The sequence below is a fragment of the Copadichromis virginalis genome, linkage group LG4 (assembly GCF_057382275.1).
Source record: "Copadichromis virginalis isolate Kocher_CV1m ecotype Utaka linkage group LG4, C_Virginalis_male_GT1.1, whole genome shotgun sequence".
In the NCBI taxonomy this organism is placed as follows: Eukaryota; Metazoa; Chordata; class Actinopteri; order Cichliformes; family Cichlidae; genus Copadichromis; species Copadichromis virginalis.
In genome coordinates, this window is record NC_140621.1 from 24,145,832 (window position 1) to 24,167,088 (window position 21,257).

A 21,257-nucleotide genomic window follows, 5' to 3' on the forward strand; every position below is an offset into this window, starting at 1 on the left:
AATTGTTTTGGGAGCAGAGCCACACCACCAAACTAATACTGATCTACCGTTAAAAGATTTAAATTGTATCCATGTAGTGTTGAGCTGCACAGTTAGAAACCTTTTGAGCTCAGAATACAAACCATCTCCTCTAGCTGCACTTGGATCTGTCTGTGGACCTCTGCCATCTGGAACAGCACATCCCCTACACAGAGAGAAACAGGGAGACAGAGAAGAAACACATGAACAGTGCTCCACAACATGAGCAGAAAACAGAGAGAACGGGGAACCACAAGAAAAACAAAACAAAAAAAACTTTGAAACAAGAAAGAGATTAAACGAGGAATGCAACAGAGAAGAAACAGAGAGACCCCGTCTTGCAACGCCCATGCAGTAGCAATACAAGACGCACAAACATACAGGACAAGTGACTTGCAACTGGGACGATGAAGAATGTTATGAAAGTTTGTTTTTTGGCCCAAGATAGCAGAAAACCGAGGCAGGGAAGCAACATCAAGTGATGGGGAAAAATGAAAAGAGAATGAAGTGAAAAACAAAATCTGGGGGAAGCAAAAGGCTCAAATTAAATCTAGTTGTTCAAGGGTAAAAATACTGATGTCTTGTGGAGATCAAACATAGTGCCTTTCTTTCTTTGATTACTAGGCAGTGTAATTTATAGTGCAACAACAACAAAAAAAGAAACACCTAAAAGAAAGGTTAAACTCTCCACAGAATAAACAAGTTAAACAGCCAAAACGTAGAGATAAGGTAGGGTCATGCAGCTACTGAGGTTTTAATGTTTATATACCTACAGACTGCCTCTTCTGACTGTGCAGTGCATTGTCAAGAAAAGGAATACAAAGAGCAACATTGAGCAAAGGACACACATACAAACATACAGAGACAGGCCTGGTGTAAAGACAGTGTGAGATATACATGTACAGAAATATGAGACACATATTTTCCAAAGCCCCTTTAGATCTATCAGACATGCTACATGCTCTATATTTAATGACAAGAGATTGAGAACTTCAGTAAGTGGCTACAGCACTGAGATATGAGTTTAGTTTTGGTTTCATCTATAAAATAAACAAAAGTTTTGTCATAGCATTACGTATTGAAACCTTCAATTAAAGGTTCCAAGAAATTAAAAGCATGACTGGAAAAAAGTTAAAGATGAAAGTCTGGGTAAAAAAACAATTCTCTATTACTCTGTCTCCGCAGACATTAATGTTGCGACCATTTTATAAAAGCATCAAATAAGGACAAAGCACTTTATTTCCTCTCCTGTTGCAGCCTCTTTTTGAAAACTGACCTAGGAGAGCACATCTCAACCCACCTCAAAATGCTCCATAAGTAAAACTCGCTACTCGAGCTGAAGTGGTTTCAGAACAAACTTTTATTCTGCACCAAAGGGCTTTGGAGTGGTCTCCTTCGCAACAAACAGCAAGCGCGGTGCAAACCGGTGACACTGAAGTGACCACGACAGAGCTGACTTTGACAGTTCAAAGAAAAACACAAATCCAAAGTTTATACAGAGCTGTGAAACTTGAGCTTGGTGTTTACACCGTGGGGGGAAGGAAACTGCAATATGCACTCAGCATTCTGCAAGAAAATTGTTAACAGTAGCATAATGTGCAGTGAATGAAACGCTTTTCTAGCACAGCTACTTTTAACCCCATCCAGCATCTAGAGGCAGCATATAGATGCATATTAAATTGCACAAAACACTGCATACTGTAGTTTATTAGGATATTTATTACTGCATTTGCCAGCAATTCTGACTTATAGTACAGTAAAGTGACAGAATTAAAATTCCACTTTTACAATTTTGCTGACCTGCTTATCACCAGAAAACCTGTGTGCGCAGCAAAAAAACTGACATCTTATCAAGATTTTTTTTCCTCCTTCATCACTTGCTAAATTTACTGCAATCAATGACACTACAACGCCTGACGAGCTCATCACCGAATGCCCTAGACAGCAACGCCTTTTGCTCATGTTGCAACCTGCCTGCTGATCTTGCGCCTCACAGGGGTTGAGAAGGAGGCCAAAGCATCCTGTCAGTTCCCAGCAGGCCTGCTAAGCAGCTTACAGATACTCATCCCTGATCACAGCCCTTCAGGCTTAGAAACTGTCATTCTGTTGGTGGCTTCAACTAGCTAGATCAATTAACTAATGAGTATCCATCACCCTGCTGCTGACAAAAGTACACTCGCACATCATGTACAGTGGCAGTAAACAGGCAAAACAGGGTATTTGGAAGATGCCAGAAAAGGCACAAAAACACATTTTCAAAAAGATATCATCCTGTCATCTGTAGTTTCATTACTGCAGTACGTACAACGTCAAAGCATATTTTACAAGCGAGAGAGAGAAAGAAAACACACACTTTGGGGATACAAATTGCTACCATGGCAACTTCAACATCACATAAAAACAGCAACAGCAACGTGGGCATCTTTCAATAGCAGTTAACATCAGAGCATTACATCTAAAATTAATAAAGAAGCAAAAATGAGAAAAATCGGAATGTGTTTTGCAACGCTATTGGTTTCTACGGAAAGCATGTGTCATGCACGACAGCTAGTGACACTTGGTGTTTAGAGCAACCAGCCTGATAAGGATATCCGCATACTATCAAGGACTGACATGACAGGTTGCTCACCATAAACTCAGATACAGATACACACCTACGTATGGGATATGCAGAAAAACACCGGTAAATAAACTTTCATGGACTTGTCATTCTAGTATCAATATTTCCCAGCGCACTTGAACCTCGCCTGTGTCCCTGGCTGACAAAAACAATAGTTTCTTTGTTGTGAGGTGATCTGGTTTATCTGCACCTGCAGCTCTGCAACAAGCAGCCACACGCCTGCTAGCTTAAACCACTGAGTCAGAGAAGGAAGCATGCCTGCAAGACTCCAGTGCATGCATATGAACAGACTGTCCCCTGAAGTATGACATCAGCTTGTGTAGATGTATTGACTGCTTGTGTAACAGCAGCCATGATACACCCACACAGGTGGAGATAGAGAAAAAAAAAAAGTGAATAACAGAATGTGGGCTATGGTGAAGAAAATATATATATATATAAAAACTGGAAGTTTGCAACACGAGAGACAGAGATGGAGAGAATGGAGGTGGATGGAGAGACACTGAATCACTGGTGAAGGTCAAACCAGATTCACTAAGGGTTGTCATGGAAGCAGGATAATGCGAGGGTCGTTGCCATGGAAGAAGCTACAAGATGAGGAGCAATGCTGGCAAAATGTTGTGTTACAAAACACAGCTGAAAGATCTCCATCCTTACAATCAACCATCATTGCATCCGCATATAAAATCTCCCGGGGAGGAGAGTGGTGTGCGGCTTGCCTGGGGAGTCTGAGTAAAGTACAATGTGTGTGTGTGTGTGTGTGTGTGTGTGTGCGCACAGTTTCTGTGACTAAGCAGGGATGTAAACGCTAGCCTACCTGGCAAGCCAAGCCACAAGGGAAACAACTACACTGTAAGTAGGCAAGTATAATGGGACAGCAGTATAATGTGTGAGACACAGATAATAGCTGAGACTCTGGATGGCCCAGGGTGTATGCTGCACATGTGTAGTACACTGTGGAAGCACAGCTTCTGAGGCCAGCTTGTATTTAAAGTTCATCCATCTCCTTCTCTCGTAAAGACGCAGACACACACCCGTGTACACGTTGCTCATTCATGTAGCCTCTCACAGGAGGAGAAAAAAATACTGATGCATGTTTGACATCTGGCTTAAATTAGAAGCTTAGCAGTCACAGCTGTTCAACCTACTAGCCTGATATAAGTTTGCCCAGCAATGGTGTCATGCATGTAGGCCATAATAAAGGCTTAACAGGGAAATATGTAATGGCTGAAGGGAAGTGAGGCAAAGTTTAAAAATGTATATCATAATCTTGACTTTAATTCTGAGGTAGAGGTAGACAGCACATTCAAATGATCAGGCATCATTAAACCAAAACCTTTATTTTTTTTGACTGCTGACCTAATAATTTAAAACCAAAAATATGCATATTTTCAGTTTCACAATGGCCTTTTTTGAATATTTAATGCTACCGCAGGGGCAGTAGAGACTGAAAATTTTGCATCTTTTGAATAATAATGATTTTTCTTTTAAGAAAAACAACTAACACTAAAATTATTTTAAGTAGTGGACTATGATCTCACTAAGTCATGTATGTAAAGCTAGGGGTTTACATGCATGACTCAATACATTTATGACAACGTAAACTTGTGTGGGGTGCCGATATAGTTCACTGGGTTGAAAAGTCACCCATATGCTAAAGGATCACTGCAGGAGACCATTTCCTGTCTGTCATTCTCCCCATACATCTAAACTGTTATATGTGTTTTGCGGGGTCTCCTCTGGGAGTATAAGAGCTGCATGTACTTTAGTAAACTAGTGGAAACCTGCATAAAGCTGAACAAAGTCTGGCACCATGACTGATACTTTGATTGCTGCTGCACAACCCCCCTTGTGCAATAGCAACATCGAATACTGTTTATCTGCCGTAGATATCTTTTTAGACCTCACACTTCTTTTGTCCTCCACTTGTCCAGTTGGAGCTTTTTAAGCTTGAATGACTTATAGGTCAAAGTTAAGTGGCTTAACAAATGAAACCTTCCTCCAAAAATGATCAGAGGATTGGACTGAAAGTGAGTTAAAAAAGCAGCTAAAATCCACAGAAAAACTTTGAGACTTTCAGAAAGCATGGAGAACTACAGTATTGCTTAAGAACACTCCAAAAGTTACAAGAAAGTCTGACTCATTGAAACCAAAATATAAAGAAATACACAGTACTGTGTTTGTGATGTGGAATTCTTTTGTCTCACTCTCCTGACACAAAGACGTCTAAGAATCAAAAGTATCAACTTCAGAGTGAAAAAAAAAAAGTTCAACACAATCTAGGGTAAGTTAGGCAAAGAGACACCAGGAGGTAGGACAGGGAAAAGTGAAGAGACCTGGAAAATCCCTGAAGAACACAGCTGTCATGTCACACAACAATGTAACAAAACAAAAAGAGCATTCAAAATAAAAGAGCAATAGCCTTTATCTCACATTACATTTGAATCCCTAATACAGCATAGTTTTATCAAATGCTATAAGGCTATAAGAAAAACAAAACAAAACAAAGAGCACAGTCATGTTGAAATAAGAAAAAGAAAAAAAAGAGTGGTTGCTTTGAAAATCTAACTAAGCTCTTTAACCATGAGTGTGTGTGTGTGTGTGTGTGTGTGTGCGCGCTACTTGACCCTGAAAGAAAGCTCTATGTAAACCAGGGCATCTAAACACAACAGAGTACACTAATGCACCACTGAGAGGAAACAACAGCAGACTCACTGGGGCTTCTAAAGTGCATTGATCTGTTTTGTATAGGCTACACCCTAAGAGTTGCTGCTAGTGGATTATTTCCCATGTACAAGCCCAGACCTACAAATACACACACTCTTTTGGATCATGGCATAGAAATAGTAGACAAGGTTTTAAATGATGACATAAAAATCTGATTTGCATAAATAGATGTTGGATGTGGACATACTGGTTTGATCACACTTTCACACTGGCATGGCACTAACTGCTGGTTTTCATTGGTGGCAGTCTAACCAGCAGAATTTAAATGTGCTGTAGCAGTCATTTTGGCAGTGGAGCACTCTGCAGCAGAGAAGAAGCTGCTCCTGGCCAGTTGAAGGCAGAGCTGTTTCTGTAAAAGATACATTTTTAAAAAATGTATACAGCAGAGGTGTGGACTCGAGTCACATGACTTGGACTCGAGTCAGACTCGAGTCATTAATTTTATGACTTTAGACTTGACTTGAAAAAATGTTCTAAGACTTGTGACTTGACTTGGACTTTTACACCAATGACTTGGGACTTGAATTGGACTTGAACCGGTTTACTTGAAAAGACTTGATATTTTACCCCAAATATAAAATTTAGCATGCATATTATATAGAGATTGAAAATGTGACGTCATTCACGGGTAGAACCGCAAAGGATTCTGGGAACTCGTGGCAAGCGGTACTAGCGCACGCAGGCTTTCAATTAAAATCAGTTATACAGCGATAAAAAGAAACACAAAAATGTCAAGAAGCTGTTGTATTATTAACTGCAATAGCCGGTCGCATGACAGCCACGGGAAGCCGACGGGTAAAGAGATCGGTTGTTATCGGATTACGTCATTGAGGAGAAATTGTTCATGTTTCCGAAGTAACAAAGACGCGACGGATGGCCTGGATTGCAGCCATTCAAAGATCAAATATAACGTCCCAGAACACTCCAGCTCACATGTTAGTCTGCTCCAAGCATTTACACGAAGGTCAGTGTTTTTTAGTAGTTAATACGTCATTTTCATAACATAATTGGTGATATAGGTTACAAGCAAGTCTGGCGCTGAACAGAAATTGTCGCGCTATGCTCCTTTATTTATTGTGCATAGTGAATTGTCCTGACACAATATTGCGTTTCGCTTCTGTTATTATGGTACATTGACAAAAATATATACTTTTATTCACAGGATAAAACAGGTTTTTTGTATCACTAATTGCCCAGTACGATTACAGCATACAATATTGTTGTCACTGCTACATTTCTGTGATGCTACTGTAACACCTGCTTAGTATAGTAGGGTTAAACTTATAGACTAGATTCGAGAGGAGTAAAATAAATTTGAGAGAATTGAGTGTTGAACAGCCGGCAGATTTATTACAATGTTACAGTGGTGCAATAATCCAATGTAAACAGCATAGAAAATTAACAGAAGATCAACAGAGAAGAGCGCTCTTTTGAAAATAACAACAAAATAAAATAAAATAAGTAGTCTCTTTAGACCTGACTCCTGATGAGCAGGATATTGGGAGTTCAATAGTTTCCCAGAGAAACAATCCGTATGAAGTAAGCAGTTTTTGCTCTTGCTTATCTGAAATCCTGCGATTCGAAGTAATTCAGACTGTAGCTCTACTCCTGCATCCAGAACAGCTGGCCACACTGCTTTTGGATTCGCCAAGAGTTTTCACAGGGTCTGGCTCGCCATCCATATCCAGAACCACTTCAGATCCAGGATCACAAAAAACCAGTCTGCACATACAGTACAGAGCAATAAACAAAATAGTTCTTAACAGTTTTTCTAAATAAAATGAGATCTCATAAAGTTTTCAAAATCAAGTACACTGTTGTTTTAACATTGTTCTGTCTCTATGAATTCCATTTGTATTGCTTTACAGCATTACAATCAATTGTATTTATATACCCCTTTTTAAGGCATATGTAATCACATCATGAAATGTTTGTAACGTAACTAGTTTTAAATAACTTATTTACATGTATTAACCTATAACTGAAATTACAAAGTGCAGAAAAGGCACTGGACAACATTTATGGCTAAAAGAGAAGTGCATCCTGCATTAGTTTTGCACATTTGTGAAGATGCCCAATCAAATAGACAATAAAATAAAATACAACATTCCATTTCACACACGATTCAAGTACTCCGACTGGTTTTAGCTTTTTTTAGACAATACGGAATTCGCACTGTTGCAGTGTTTACCACATGTACAATTAGCATAAGTTTTCCTGCTAACTTATCATCTCTAGTAACTCACCGGAATTCCCAAGAAACAAATACACGCTCTGCCTGGTTTTGGTCGAGAGTAAAACACATAAAGGCCTTGTGTAGCTTGTTATTTGCTCTCGGTGTCTTGCTCCGTTTTGCCTAGCTTAATGCAGCAACGTGCTTTTGTTGCATTCACTGAACTACAGAAAATCAAAGTGTGTTCAAGGGGTGTCGGAAATAATAATACCAGGTAAAAACAAGAAAATACTAGTAACCATGTCTATAGGGGTTACACTACCAGAAATTATTTCCACTACTAATTAATTACCGTTGAGCTCAAAGGTTATATTAATAAACGGTTAAGGAATGTGTATTTATGAAGACGATTTGTGAGACTGGTAAACTTATGATACGTACGATGGTCTTTCGTTCTACACGGTGCATTTCAAGGTCCTGCACCCATCCGGCGGTAAACTGTACCTGGTCTTGTTGCAGTGACCTGAAGTTACTAAACTTCATGAGTGTATGCGCTCACTCCAAGAACCGTATGATTATAAATATGCATATAAATATGCTACGATGAGATAGCTGACTTCATCTAACTAGCAAATGTTGTCCAGGTTACGTTGGTGATACAGTTTTTTTTAATGTGTATGATATTTTTGTCATGCGATTTTAAAGCTGGTCCTACAACCACATCCAAGAATAACATGCAGCTTATCACAGAACTGTCGGTGAAAATTATTCTTGGAGCTAGGTTTAATTGAGCTGCATTTTAAAGAGGTGCAATTTCACAATTTGTGTATATTTTCTAAGTTCACTATTTTGTCATGTGTTGAGAAAAACACAGATTTAAAAATTACATGGTCTAATATTTACATTTAGCATAACTGCAACATTATTTTTTCGTTTGTTTTTTTAAAGACTCGAAAGGACTTGAAATTCAAAGTTTCAGACTTGTGACTTGACTCGGACTTTTACACCAGTGACTTGAGACTCGACTCTGACTTGCCTGACATTACTTGAGACTTGACTTGAGACTTGAGGATAAAGACTTGAGACTTACTTGAGACTTGCAAAACAATGACTTGGTCCCACCTCTGGTATACAGCACCTGTATGTTTCCCACTTCCAGCAGAGATCAGGGTTAGCAGCTTGCGAATATTGGAAAGCACAACAACCCAACAGCATTAGGTCACTATGCTGGTGACGTTTAAGATTAGAATTACTTCATCTTAGCATCCAATTGGGCTAAGCTATATGATATGCTGAATATTAAAAGGCTCAAGGTGGCTCTATCAGCTTTTACCTCTTTACTCACTTAGGAATATCTACCCTCAACAAAGTGTGCACCATCTCTTTAAGAGGGCACTAAGGTACACTTTCCATGGACTATCTGTATTTGGTAGAATAAATAGGTAGATTTGCAGATGGCTGAGCCTACATTTGAGCACAACAAACATATTGATTGCTGTAACTAATCGTTCAGATGAGACTATCAAGAACCACCAAGTTGCCTAGCAACATAGTGTGTATACGTGTGAGTATATGTGCTAATATGCATTTTTGTGGACAGCTGCTGTGTAGTTTATATTGATTATACATCTCTGCATTGTCTACCTTAGTGACCTTTTATTAAAGTGACAGATCTACACAACCTCGATTTTGCGTAGGATTACTTTAACAGTAACCTTTACACTGAGCCTTGAGTAAAATTGTCCAGTACTATGCCGTTTCCTGCCATGAACAAATGAAGGGCATTGTGAATGTGTGTAGATGGAGACTGTAGGGGCCACTAGCTTCCCAGCATGCAATGCGTATCTCAGAAATAGAGCAGGATAAGGCAGAGACCCCTGGGATGGTGGCACAGAGCTAAGAAAAGAGCTCCTCTGCTCTCATTTAAACAGGGACAGGTGCTGGAGGAGGAGAGAGGTAGGCCACACTAAAGACAGACAGAGAGAGCAAGCGAGACAGACAGACCGTTAAAGAGACATGCATGTATAAAGTATGTGTATTCAAATACAGCGTGTCAAAGTTAACTCCTCATGTCCCAGTATTTACTCTCAGCAACAACCATGTCATTTACTGTAGTCTTTTAGACAGCATACAATTACAGGCAGATATTTAATGCCTGTGTCCCAGGTCCATTAACCTAAAAAAGACAGTTATGCTACATCAGTTTGCAGCCTCATTTTCCCAGAGTGTACCACTTTTTTCTACAATAATTACTGGGAGGAATATGAGTTTTTGTGTGCGAGTGTGTGCTTTTAATATTTGCCTCCCTTTTTTTTTCCTAATGCATGTTATTTCCCGAAAGACATGTCTTTGTGCTGAATCATGCAAGATGTTATTAAAATTTAGCTATTAGCAAAGCTAGAGAAGCTGATAAGAGGGGATGAAATATATTTGATTTCCTCTGGCTGGGGAGTCTAAAGTGTATGCATTTCACATTCTTGCCCGGGTTGTTGAAAACAGAAGAATAAATCAAATGGCCAAAGGGGAGTTTGTTTTATTGTTAGCCAGAGACAGGGTAAATGAAAGTCACAGCAAATATAAAAACAATATGATATCTACGAAATTTCTGTGCTTGCACAGGTTTTTAGAAAAAGCTCTCACTGAAATGCTGACATTTAGGACAGCATAATGGAACACACCCAGCCAAGCACAGGCAAGTTTTAAAGAAGAACAGACTGACCATACTGAGTCTTAAAGAGGCCAAAACATTCCAGCATACCTTCAGTGAAAAGTCAGTCATGCAGATCCATGATACTCAAGTGCACAAACTAATGTGCTGACTTTCACTGGTTAGAGGGAAACCACCAAGTATACATCTTGAAAGCTACTGGCATGGACAGCCGCAATAAATCAGTGTTTTCAATTGTGCATCAGGAGATAGAGCAGGTCATCTACTAATCAGAAGGTTGATGGCTAAGTCTCTGACTGCTCTCGTCTGATACTGAACCTGAGTTGCTCCTGATGCGTTCAGCAGAGTAAGAATGCATGTAAATGCTAGACGTAAAGCACTTAGGCATAGAGAAAAGTGCATGTTCGAATGTGTGTGTGAACTGGTGAATGGGTTGTTGTGCAATGTGCTTTGAGCGCTCGAGTAGAAAAGCACTAGTCTATTTGCAATACACATAGCCCATGTTATGCAGCAAGAAAATGCAGACAAGACAACCGATTCAATCTACCATGATTCAGGCAATATTTCAGACATGCAAAGTTATGTGTAGACTCTTAATTCTATTTAGGTCATATTCATTTGAACTCTGAAATCAACTGAGTAGAGCAAGAATAGCCAACACACCAGACTTTGAAGCAAGACTTTTTCTGGAAAAATAGGGAAACTTAACTGACTGGCAGAAATCTAACCAACCAGCCTTGAGAAATTTAAAAGAGGGCTTGTTACAGTGACGAATCAAAATGCTTGAAATTTCCGGAGGAGTTTAAACCTGTAAACTGCCTTAGCTACAGGCGTAGTCGTAAATAACATGCCTCTAGCTTCAAATGGATATAAACACAATGAAGAAGGGCTGGTTGGTTGGTACTGTTGTAAATACCTCCAGCCCCACAAACACCACATTTCCCTAAAAGGGTTGGAGAGCCCCACAAGCCTCACTGAGGTTATAATTGCTCACTCCCTCCAGACCTACATGAAGAGAGAGAGATAAAGTAAGAGTAGGATGGCAGACACAGCGAACGAAAGAAAAGAAAAAGAAATGAGGGAGGGAGAGCAGGTGTGTGTGTGTGTGTTAGTGTGCATGTTCATGCATGTGTGTGGGTGGCAAAGTGACAGGCGATGATTAGCCCAACCAGAGGAGGATATGTGGGAGGGAGTATGTGGGAGTAGTGGGGCTGGTGAGAGAGAGACTCTAGGCAGAGATCTACACAAGTGGATTAAAAGAGCTCTCATACTATATAAACACATAGAAATGGCACATGGTTTATGTACAAACACACAAAACGATGTAAAGTATAAAAGGCATGAATGCACATGGAGTACAGCGCACACCAGGGTGGATTCCTGTGGGAACACGCTTTGTTGTCAAGGTGTTGTAAAGAATCAAGCTAGGCTACACTGTGTGTTGATTTGATAATGAAAACAGGCAACAGAGGCAATCATTTTCACAAAGTAATTTCATCCCTCACTGTGCAAGTGTGTGTGAGGGGGTCAAAGATGACAGGAAAAAATAAAAAGCCAGGAGAGAGGAAGGAGATGGTTAGCATCTGCAGACTCTTAGGTGTGTAGGCGGGACCGTTTGCGCCCATCTCTAACTGAGCTTTTAACAGGCTTTAAAGAGGTGCAACAAGAGCTCAAACTCATACGTGCATGTGTGAACATGCGCAAACAAAAAGAAAACGGGGGGAAAAAGATGCAGATTACCTTTAAAGGACATTGAGCCAGTCAGCTCAAACACAGCTAGTCCACAGAACAAATCAATCCGTTTTAATGGATTCTAGCTTGCTAAGGTAGAATCCATTAAAGCACTCACATCAACTGCATTTCTTACAAGCCTGATTTTACACTTTTGTCTGCTTCTATACTTCCATACTGGAAGCAGAAATTTTGTGTGCTCTCAATTTTAGCACACAGAGGCTGTGGTTTATATGGGTAATTGAGATGCTCCCGGTCTGTGGATATTTTAGTGTTCTACCACCAGCCAAACAGGAAACCCACAGCTCTGGGGCCTAACCCTGTACATACAGTTGAACTTCAGGTCATTATATTGGACGTGACCTCAGGGTGGGGACTCTAAAATGTTGCAAGCAACCGGTTGGAAAACAAAACACTAATTCTTCCTGTGGAAAACACAGAAGCACGTAGAGAACCGCTGGGTGTAACGCACACATGATATAAGAAACAGACAACAAACAACAGGATGCATTATATTTAATTACATCACAATCTTTTTCTTTCTTTTTTTTTCCAAACTTAATGAGTGAGAATCTCAGTCTTTGCTGTGTCTAGATGGGCAGACAAGAATGGGCAGATATTAAGACAGAAAGGTTTAGTCGTTTAAATATCAAGTTCTTTTCCAAATCCTCCTTGAGGCATAGGTTTTCAGTTGTCTCATACACACGGAAATATCCTACACACAATGGTCTATGTACAATTTCCAAATCTGGCAGCTTTATTTCCGTTATGAATAGGATTTAAATCAAATCCCAGCACACACAGAAACTTCAAGCACATTCAATAATGTGTATTTTTAAGAATAAGGTAGAATTCAGTGCTGTTACAGTCCAAGTGGTTGGTGGTGCAAGAGGAGATTAGACCAGCTGTCAGTTAGACTACATATATTCTTCTGTCTTTGTGACAACTTCAACCGAGGTTGTCTGGTCACAAAGAGCCAGCTACTGTAAGCAAGGCCGGGTTCAGCATGGAAGTACTCAGAGGTGTGGACTCGAGTCACATGACTTGGACTCGAGTCAGACTCGAGTCATTAATTTTATGACTTTAGACTTGACTTGAAAAAATGTTCTAAGACTTGTGACTTGACTTGGACTTTTACACCAATGACTTGGGACTTGAATTGGACTTGAACCGGTTTACTTGAAAAGACTTGATATTTCACCCCAAATATAAAATTTAACATGCATATTATATAGAGATTGAAAATGTGACGTCATTCACGGGTAGAACCGCAAAGGATTCTGGGAACTCGTGGCAAGCGGTACTAGCGCACGCAGGCTTTCAATTAAAATCAGTCACACAGCGATAAAAAGAAACACAAAAATGTCAAGAAGCTGTTGTATTATTAACTGCAATAGCCGGTCACATGACAGCCACGGGAAGCCGACGGGTAGAGAGATCGGTTGTTATCGGATTACGTCGTTGAAGAGAAATTGTTCGAGCCATGTTTCCAAAGTAACAAAGAGGCGACTGGATTGCAGCCATTCAAAGATCAAATATAACGTCCTAGAACACTCCAGCTCACAGGTTAGTCTGCTCCAAGCATTTACACGAAGGTCAGTGTTTTTTAGTAGTTAATACATCATTTTCATAACATAATTGGTGATATAGGTTACAAGCAAGTCTGGCGCTGAACAGAAATTGTCGCGCTATGCTCCTTTGTTTATTGTGCATAAATAGTAAATTATCCTGACACAATATTGCGTTTCGCTTCTGTTATTATGGTACACTGACAAAAACACATACTTTTATTCACAGGATAAAACAGGTTTTTTGTATCACTAATTGCCCAGTACGATTACAGCATACAATATTGTTGTCACTGCTACATTTCTGTGATGCTACCAGAAATTATTTCCACTACTAATTAATTACCCTTGAGCTCAAAGGTTATATTAATAAACGGTTAAGGAATGTGTATTTATGATGACGATTTGTGAGACTGGTAAACTTATGATACGTACGATGGTCTTTCGTTCTACACGGTGCATTTCAAGGTCCTGCACCCATCCGTCGGTAAACTGTACCTGGGCTTGTTGCAGTGACCTGAAGTTACTAAACTTCATGAGTGTATGCACTCACTCCAAGAACCGTATAATTATAAATATGCATATAAATATGCTAAGATGAGATAGCTGACTTCATCTAACTAGCAAATGTTTTCCAGGCTACGTTGGTGATACAGTTTTTTTTAATGTGTATGATATTTTTGTCATGCGATTTTAAAGCTGGTCCTACAACCGCATCCAAGAATAACATGCAGCTTATCTCAGAACTGTCGGTGAAAATTATTCTTGGAGCTAAGTTTAATTGAGCTGCATTTTAAAGAGGTGCAATTTCACAATTTGTGTATATTTTCTAAGTTCACTATTTTGTATGTGTTGAGAAAAACACAGATTTTAAAATTACATGGTCTAATATTTACATTTAGCATAACTGCAACATTATTTTTTCGTTTGTTTTTTTTAAAGACTCGAAAGGACTTGAAATTCAAAGTTTCAGACTTGTGACTTGACTCGGACTTCTACACCAGTGACTTGAGACTCGACTCTGACTTGCCTGACATTACTTGAGACTTGACTTGAGACTTGAGGATAAAGACTTGAGACTTACTTGAGACTTGCAAAACAATGACTTGGTCCCACCTCTGGAAGTACTGCTGTGAACTTTGGAATCAATAGAAATCCACACAAACGCTGTGAGATATAGAGATAGAGAGAGCGAGAGGATCGCTTGCTGAATAAAACATCCTGAAAGCACTTTCATGTCAGTCCCTGTTGGCTGGGCTGGAGGAAACCCAAACTGTATCTCAGCTCCACAGCAACAAAGGCCCCATCAAATCAACAGCTACTTCTGCGCAGATCAAGCAGCCGAGTGCACAATCAGTGCAAAAGGGAATCTCTTCAAACATGAGCTGATTTCCCCTGGGCTGGGGACAGCAAACACACGCACAGACGCACACGCACACACACACACAGAAAATCACTGATCACCTAGGAAACTACTCACTACGAGAGCACCAGGTGTTGCTTTTCCAATTGACCTCTATGTTTGCAACCAGAATGCTCACATCCAGACAACTAATTGACATGACATAAGCACTTAATCTAAAGAGCAACACGTCCAGTATACGCATACATTTTTCCACAAAATGAAAGCATGCCATGCAGGAAATGTATCAAACTGGCACTCTCCTACCAAAAATCTAAAAAGACTTTATACTTTTCAGCTTGGTTGAAAACATCTAACTATGTATGCTGTTGAAAATGACAATGTTCAGCCCGAGCCTCACTGTGCTGCTGATGATACTGCACTCATCATTGTTTTGTTTTTCCTTCCTAGAACATTTCCCTATGAAAAGGAAGCCCGTGTAGTGAAGAAGTCATTTCCTCCATGAGTGAAATGACTAGATTAAAAAGACTAATTAAAAAGCACCTTCTCTATCAACCCACATGTTTTCTTCTTAAATGCTACTCAACTGTCACATTATTTTATACACAGAAAGATAATGCGGCTTCTCTATAAGGCCAATGTAACCAGAAAAAAGGAAGGAAAAAATATAACCCTCCAATAAGATGGAAAGAAAGAAGGTAGGGTCATCATATATACATCACTTACCCAAGTCTTTGGATCCTTGACTCTCACTGGCCAATTCACCCATTCTGACCAGAGCATCAAAGTAGCCTTTGGCAGCAAATGTCACATCTAGAAGAAAATAGGAGTGAGTACAAAAAGAAATAAAGGGGTTATTAGTTTAAAGGTTACAGAACAGTCCACTTTCCATTCTGAAAAAAACCTCACAATGCACAGTTTAGCTTTGTGTAAATACAGGTGACAGCTTTCTATACAGTGATCTCTAGTTTCTCTTAGAAGTATTTCAAACAATAAATCTCCTTTTTTTCCTTTTATGTTCTGTTTCTAGTTTCATATGAAAAATATGAGTCAGAATAAAGTATGTGAGCATTTTTTGGGTCACTTCAGATAAATTCATTTTGCTATGAAACCACTCACTCAATATTTTGTAACACCTGGAAACACTTCCTTTGTCCATGTTTTAACAGCTTTTCCATGTCACTTTTTTGTGCCATACCCTGCAGAAGCCTTTTTTAAAACAAGTTTGCAAGTGTGCTTTATTTTCTCCCCTATATATCAGCGGTCCCCAACCCCCGGGCCTCGGACTAGTATCGGTCCGTGAGTCGTTTGGTACCGGGCCGCGAGAGTTGAGGCTCAGGTGTGAAATGTATGGTTTTCAGGGTTTTTAAATTGGTTTTCAGCGTTATTTTGTTATCGTTTTTATCGTTAAATCGTTTTCCTGGGTCTTTTCACGTGTGTTATGAACAAATCTTTTTTTCGGTACCGGTACTAGTTTTATTTTGTTGTATTTATCCACGACACCTTAAAGGCCGGTCCGTGAAAATATTGTCAGGCATAAACCGGTCCATGGCGCAAAAAAGGTTGGGGACCGCTGTTCTATATCATACAGTAAAGAAAAGCTAAGCATTTATTATATATAAATATAAATAAATGTATATAAAATGCACAGGGGAATATTTATCTCAGGCCTCTTTTTGATTCACGGCCAATAGGTCACATACATACGAAAAAAAGAGAAATCAATAGCTCCTTGTTTCACAAAGGAAAGAGTAATGTCATGCTGTAAACCACATGCTGATAATCGCCACTGCACTTTTGCTTCTTCCATTCCATTTAATCTTTTATGTCAATATGTTTGAACACCCCACAGCAGGGTGACACAGTGACTGTGTTGGCTGCTGATTGACAAGCCTCGTACACCTGTATAGACAATGATTCCACAGGCTCCCCGCTAGCACTAATGCAAAGCATAAAGCATACAGTGTTTCTAAAATTCTCACATGACATACAGTGAATGCACATGGCTGTAGGTCTCGTGACCAATAAGGGGCTACTCGTGCACACACAGAAAGTTTGACTTTTGCTCCATGCATGCACAAAAACAATCAGTGAAGTTAATCCAAATGTGCAGTCGTTCTGCTTGTATTTGCTCTGCGGCTAAATAAGGAGTCGTCCTGGCTGCACAAATCAATATCCGCCTCAGCCACTATCATTTCAACTGCACCTGACCAGGCTAACAGAGGTCACACAGGGCAGAGTCAGCTTCCAGTGATTTCTGCCTTACTACCATGCAGTCCTCCACCAGTCTGACAATCTCCAGCAAATAATGGCCAGTGCTTTTTGAGGTGAATTCAACAGCAGTCCAGGTGACAGATGGGCCTTTGCCTTTCAGACAGCTCCCAGGTGAGAGGCACATTTACAACAATGTCCTGGCAGGGGCAAGCTATTTCTAGCAGACAGATGCAGCTGCCCTGCAATAAGGGAAGTCTCCTAGGCTGGAAGCCTCGAAGCTCTGCTCCGAGGCTGAGGGACATATGCTAATGCTAATCCCAATTACAGCTGAGTCAATGGCAGGAGATGGCCTGTGCTTCCAGAGAAATAAGAGCAGAGCCTTCAGAGCATCATAGCTGAGTCCTCTTCGTTATGTCAAACAGGCCTCCTGCCTGCCTTGATGTGGAAAGTGTGAATGTGTGAGTGTCAGTTCATGTGAGTTTGCACATGTGTGGTAGGGGGGGTTGTGAGAGCTCTTGCAGATCTCCCAGCAACAGACACTTTCTTTTTGCTGATGCTGCTGCAGCAGCACGTGTGATAGTGTCTCTGTAACTGAAGAATGGCTGATTAGATAAGCTGGATCTATACGGGTGGGTCTATCTAATGAAATGTGTGATAAGGGGTTCAGAGAGACAGACGGAGAGGATTATTGGATCTCTGATTGCACGGCAGGCAAATGGTAGGGGAGGGGTTTATTTGAGAGCTACTGATCCTTCACTCATCCTTCACTCTGAGGAGGGATAACACATCTTGATCGAGACAGTAAAGATTTTCTGTAAGTGTGTCAAAATCATCATATTGTCAGGGGACTTGTATAAAAAATTACAGGCTCTGTTGGCTTGGCAGTTAGACTCGGTCAGTCGCAGCATTTGTTGCTTTTACACTTACCAGCCACTGTGAAATTCACTGACTAAATGCTGTGTTGGAAAACCTGTAATACTCTAATACCCAGACCAAGCAGGCCTATCAGTGAAGGCTTTTGGCATTTCTGGTGTGGGATAATTTCAGTGATTGCACCATATGGATATGGTGTGCGCTCCCATCCCCAGCCCCCTCAAATGAGAGCTGCTTAGTCCTTTGGGTTTAGCCAATTCTGCAAAGTGGGTCTTTAATGGCTCTGTGAGAGCCTACCAGTCTGTTTCCTACTTAAACCAAAGACAGGATTAGTTATTGTGCATCAACGGAAAGAAAAAGACTTGTTAGAGAAGAGAACATCCTTAATGGTAGGATGAGTTGGACTGGCAGAGGGAGGTCTTGTTATGGTTGAGGAACACATTGTATGACAGTCTTTTTAAAACTAATTTTTCACACATGCCCTACAATGCCAAATTTTTCTAAACAACGCCCAACAAGGATTTATGTGAGAATGCAAATGCTGGACACAGTCAGATTGAACATGAACTGGTCTTTAAGCTGCTACCTCCCGCAAAGTCCATGTGATGTGGGAATAATGCCTGCACAGTAACAGTTGTGCAAATTCACAGCCAGCAAGTGGTCATCCTGCACATCCTACCTTACCTTGCCTAAATTAAATACAATACAGTACAGTTTCCAGCAGTGAGATAACACTGCTGTGTGCTACATGTGAGAAAGGACAACTCTGTACAATGTCCTGACCTGATTTTCTAAAAGCAGCTCAAATCAGGAAGTAAATTCAAAAGGCATGGCTGTAAGTGTTTGGGATTCCAACAAACAAATGCACAAGCACAAGCACATAGTCACACAGCCACACACACACTTGTTTTCCTTTGTAAATCTGACTGCTGACAGTGAGCTATCCTCGCTTTTGAATTAGATTAGAGGTCTTTTGTGTTGCTCTGACTACACCTCTATAACCATGTACAAGCAACGCCAGAAGCTCTGCACCAGATGATTAGGTCTGCCTATTTAACATAAGGATAAATTTTGTAGGGTTTTTTTGTTTTGTTTTTTTAAAATGCACAAAAAAGGATATGTAGCTAGATACATAAAGCAAGGGAGAGAGAGAGAGAGAGAGAGAGAGAGAGAGAGAGAGAGAGAGAGAGAGAGAGAGAGAGAGAGAGAGAGAGAGAGAGAGAGAGAGAGAGAGAGAGAGAGAGAGAGAGAGAGAGAGAGTGTGTGTGTGTGTGTGTGTGTGTGTGTGTGTGTGTGTGTGAGATAAAGAAAGAGAAAGAAACAGAGTGTTTTCTTGGCTAAGTGCCTAAATCTGCAGTGAAACAGGAGCATGAAAGAAAAAAAGAAAGGACTTACTGGCAAGGGCCTTCTCATAGTTCTTCCCCATGGCAACAAAGTTCCGTAAGCAGGGATTGAACTGCTCCATAATGGTCTGAAAAAGAAAACAAGAAATAGATGGGAGGTTGGGCATTTACTTATCATTAGACTGTAAGTCAAGAGCAAAGACTTGCATATTGCTTTATTTATTCGCTATTCCACTTTTTGCCTCACATTCTCTTTATATGCAAAGCTTCTCCAGGTGCACAAAAGCAGTTTTCTATAAAGTAAACAGCTATATACAGAACACATACCAGTGTACAGACCAAGAGGCAACCTCTGGGGCTGAAATATGGAGCCAAAGACGACGTGCCAAAAAGCTGCAGTTCCTCAAATGATTACTGGAGGCTTGCTCCGAAAGCGAGTCGGTCCCCATAGACTGCCATGTTAAAATGCCCAACTTCACAGTAGAAATAAACATGTTTACAGCATAGTGCAAAAGGGGGTTTGGTGTCTTAACAAATTCAAATGTAATACGTCTTAAAGTTTTATCTTATTAGGGGTTGGAGTTACTGAACTATAGCTCTCGACCGTGTTTGTAGGGTTGCTGCCTTTTGAATGCCTGACAAAACATCCAGCTTACAGTGTGATTAATTGTACTAACAGCCTTTCCAAGAACTGTGTGCTGCAGTACTGGTTCAGTGAAATTCAAGCATTTTATTAATGGGTTTCTCATTTTTATAATAACCAGTCGCAGAAGTCATATCTTTTGTTTTGGCTGGATCAGTAAGCTACACTGTTTTGCTCTAGAAATACTGTATCCCAATACACTCCAAGGTGCAGTGTAAAATGCTGAGAATGCATGATTCTTGACACTTCTCAACACCACCTCCCTTCTCCTCCCGTCCTTCCTCCTGCACTTCTCCAGGGCTTCCTCCAATTAGCCGGTCCCTAGTCACATAGTCAGGAATAGCCAGGGGGGAAGAGAGACAACTACAACACTGCTGCAGCAGCAGCAGTCTCCGCCAACCATCAATACTGCTGGAGAACACTTTATAATCTACTTCTAGCCTGAATCCACACAGTGGCAAAATAATATGGTAAGGTGCCACTAGTGTCAAGCTAAAACCCCATCAGCCCATCCTGAAAATCATGGGCCTCTTATCCTCACTCAGACTTCAGCATTTTTGCTTTTTCCTTCATTTTTCAGCCAGTTTTTTTCCTTATTGCTTTTTTAAACTGTGCCAAAAGTTGAGCAGCACCATATATGTATGTAATCCATCTATAGTGAAAGTCCAAATGAGTAAGATATAAACTGCCTATTATTTTTCTTTATCATAAGTAATTAAATTACTACACCTTTTTATGACTCTGCTTACAAAAAAAAAAAAAAATTGTAAAACTGGAGCAAACTATAAGTAATAACGTCAAAATGCCAAAAGACAAGTCACCATCAATGACTCATTTACTCTGATTTACTGGTTTAGATCTATACATCTATAGGCAAATGCAATTTAAAAGGTATCAAACTAGGATATAGTTTTAAGTATTGGGTTAGACATTTTTTATTGTCTGTCAACAATATTCTTATAACCAATACCTGATAGACTTTTGCCCTATAAAGGAAAACCATAAAGGCTGAGGAGCTTGTAAAGTTAGAAAGGCAAGGCTGGGATGGATAGGACATGTGCAGAGGGAGGATAGTGGATATAATGGAGAAAGGATGTTGAAGAGGAAAAGAGAATGACCACAGAGGTTCATGGATGTAATGAAGTACGACATGCAGTGGATTGGTGTGATAAAAGAGGATGCTAGGGATGGGGTGCGATAGAAGCAAATGATCTGCTGTGGTGACCCCTAAAGCGAGCAGCCAAAAGAAGAAGTGATGCTTTATTGTAGAGGATTTACATTTTCAAAATGGTCAAGAGAAAAGAGAAAAATAAAAA

The 21,257-nt window shown here is 40.2% G+C and overlaps 1 protein-coding gene and 1 long non-coding RNA gene across 7 annotated transcripts in view; both read right to left on the reverse strand.

The window, feature by feature from the left end:
* Nucleotides 1-21,257, reverse strand: part of LOC146711509 (BAR/IMD domain-containing adapter protein 2-like) — a 56,691-nt gene that overhangs the window by 21,952 nt on the left and 13,482 nt on the right. For all 6 annotated transcript variants that reach the window (XR_014920173.1, XM_085454356.1, XM_085454355.1 and 3 more), the window contains exons 2-4: nt 19,351-19,426; nt 15,595-15,681; nt 123-184 (exon numbers count right to left, since the gene is read on the reverse strand). Coding sequence is in view for 5 of the 6 variants with exons in the window: in XM_085454356.1 (XP_085310482.1) it covers nt 123-184; nt 15,595-15,681; nt 19,351-19,426 (225 nt within the window). In the remaining variant the exon portion in view is untranslated. The remainder of the gene's footprint in view (nt 1-122; nt 185-15,594; nt 15,682-19,350; nt 19,427-21,257) is intronic.
* On the reverse strand, nt 6,689-9,217 carry LOC146711510 (uncharacterized). The gene is made up of 2 exons (XR_014920172.1): nt 7,612-9,217; nt 6,689-7,087 (listed from the first exon to the last, which is right to left on the reverse strand). It is a non-coding gene; the product is annotated as an uncharacterized LOC146711510 (long non-coding RNA).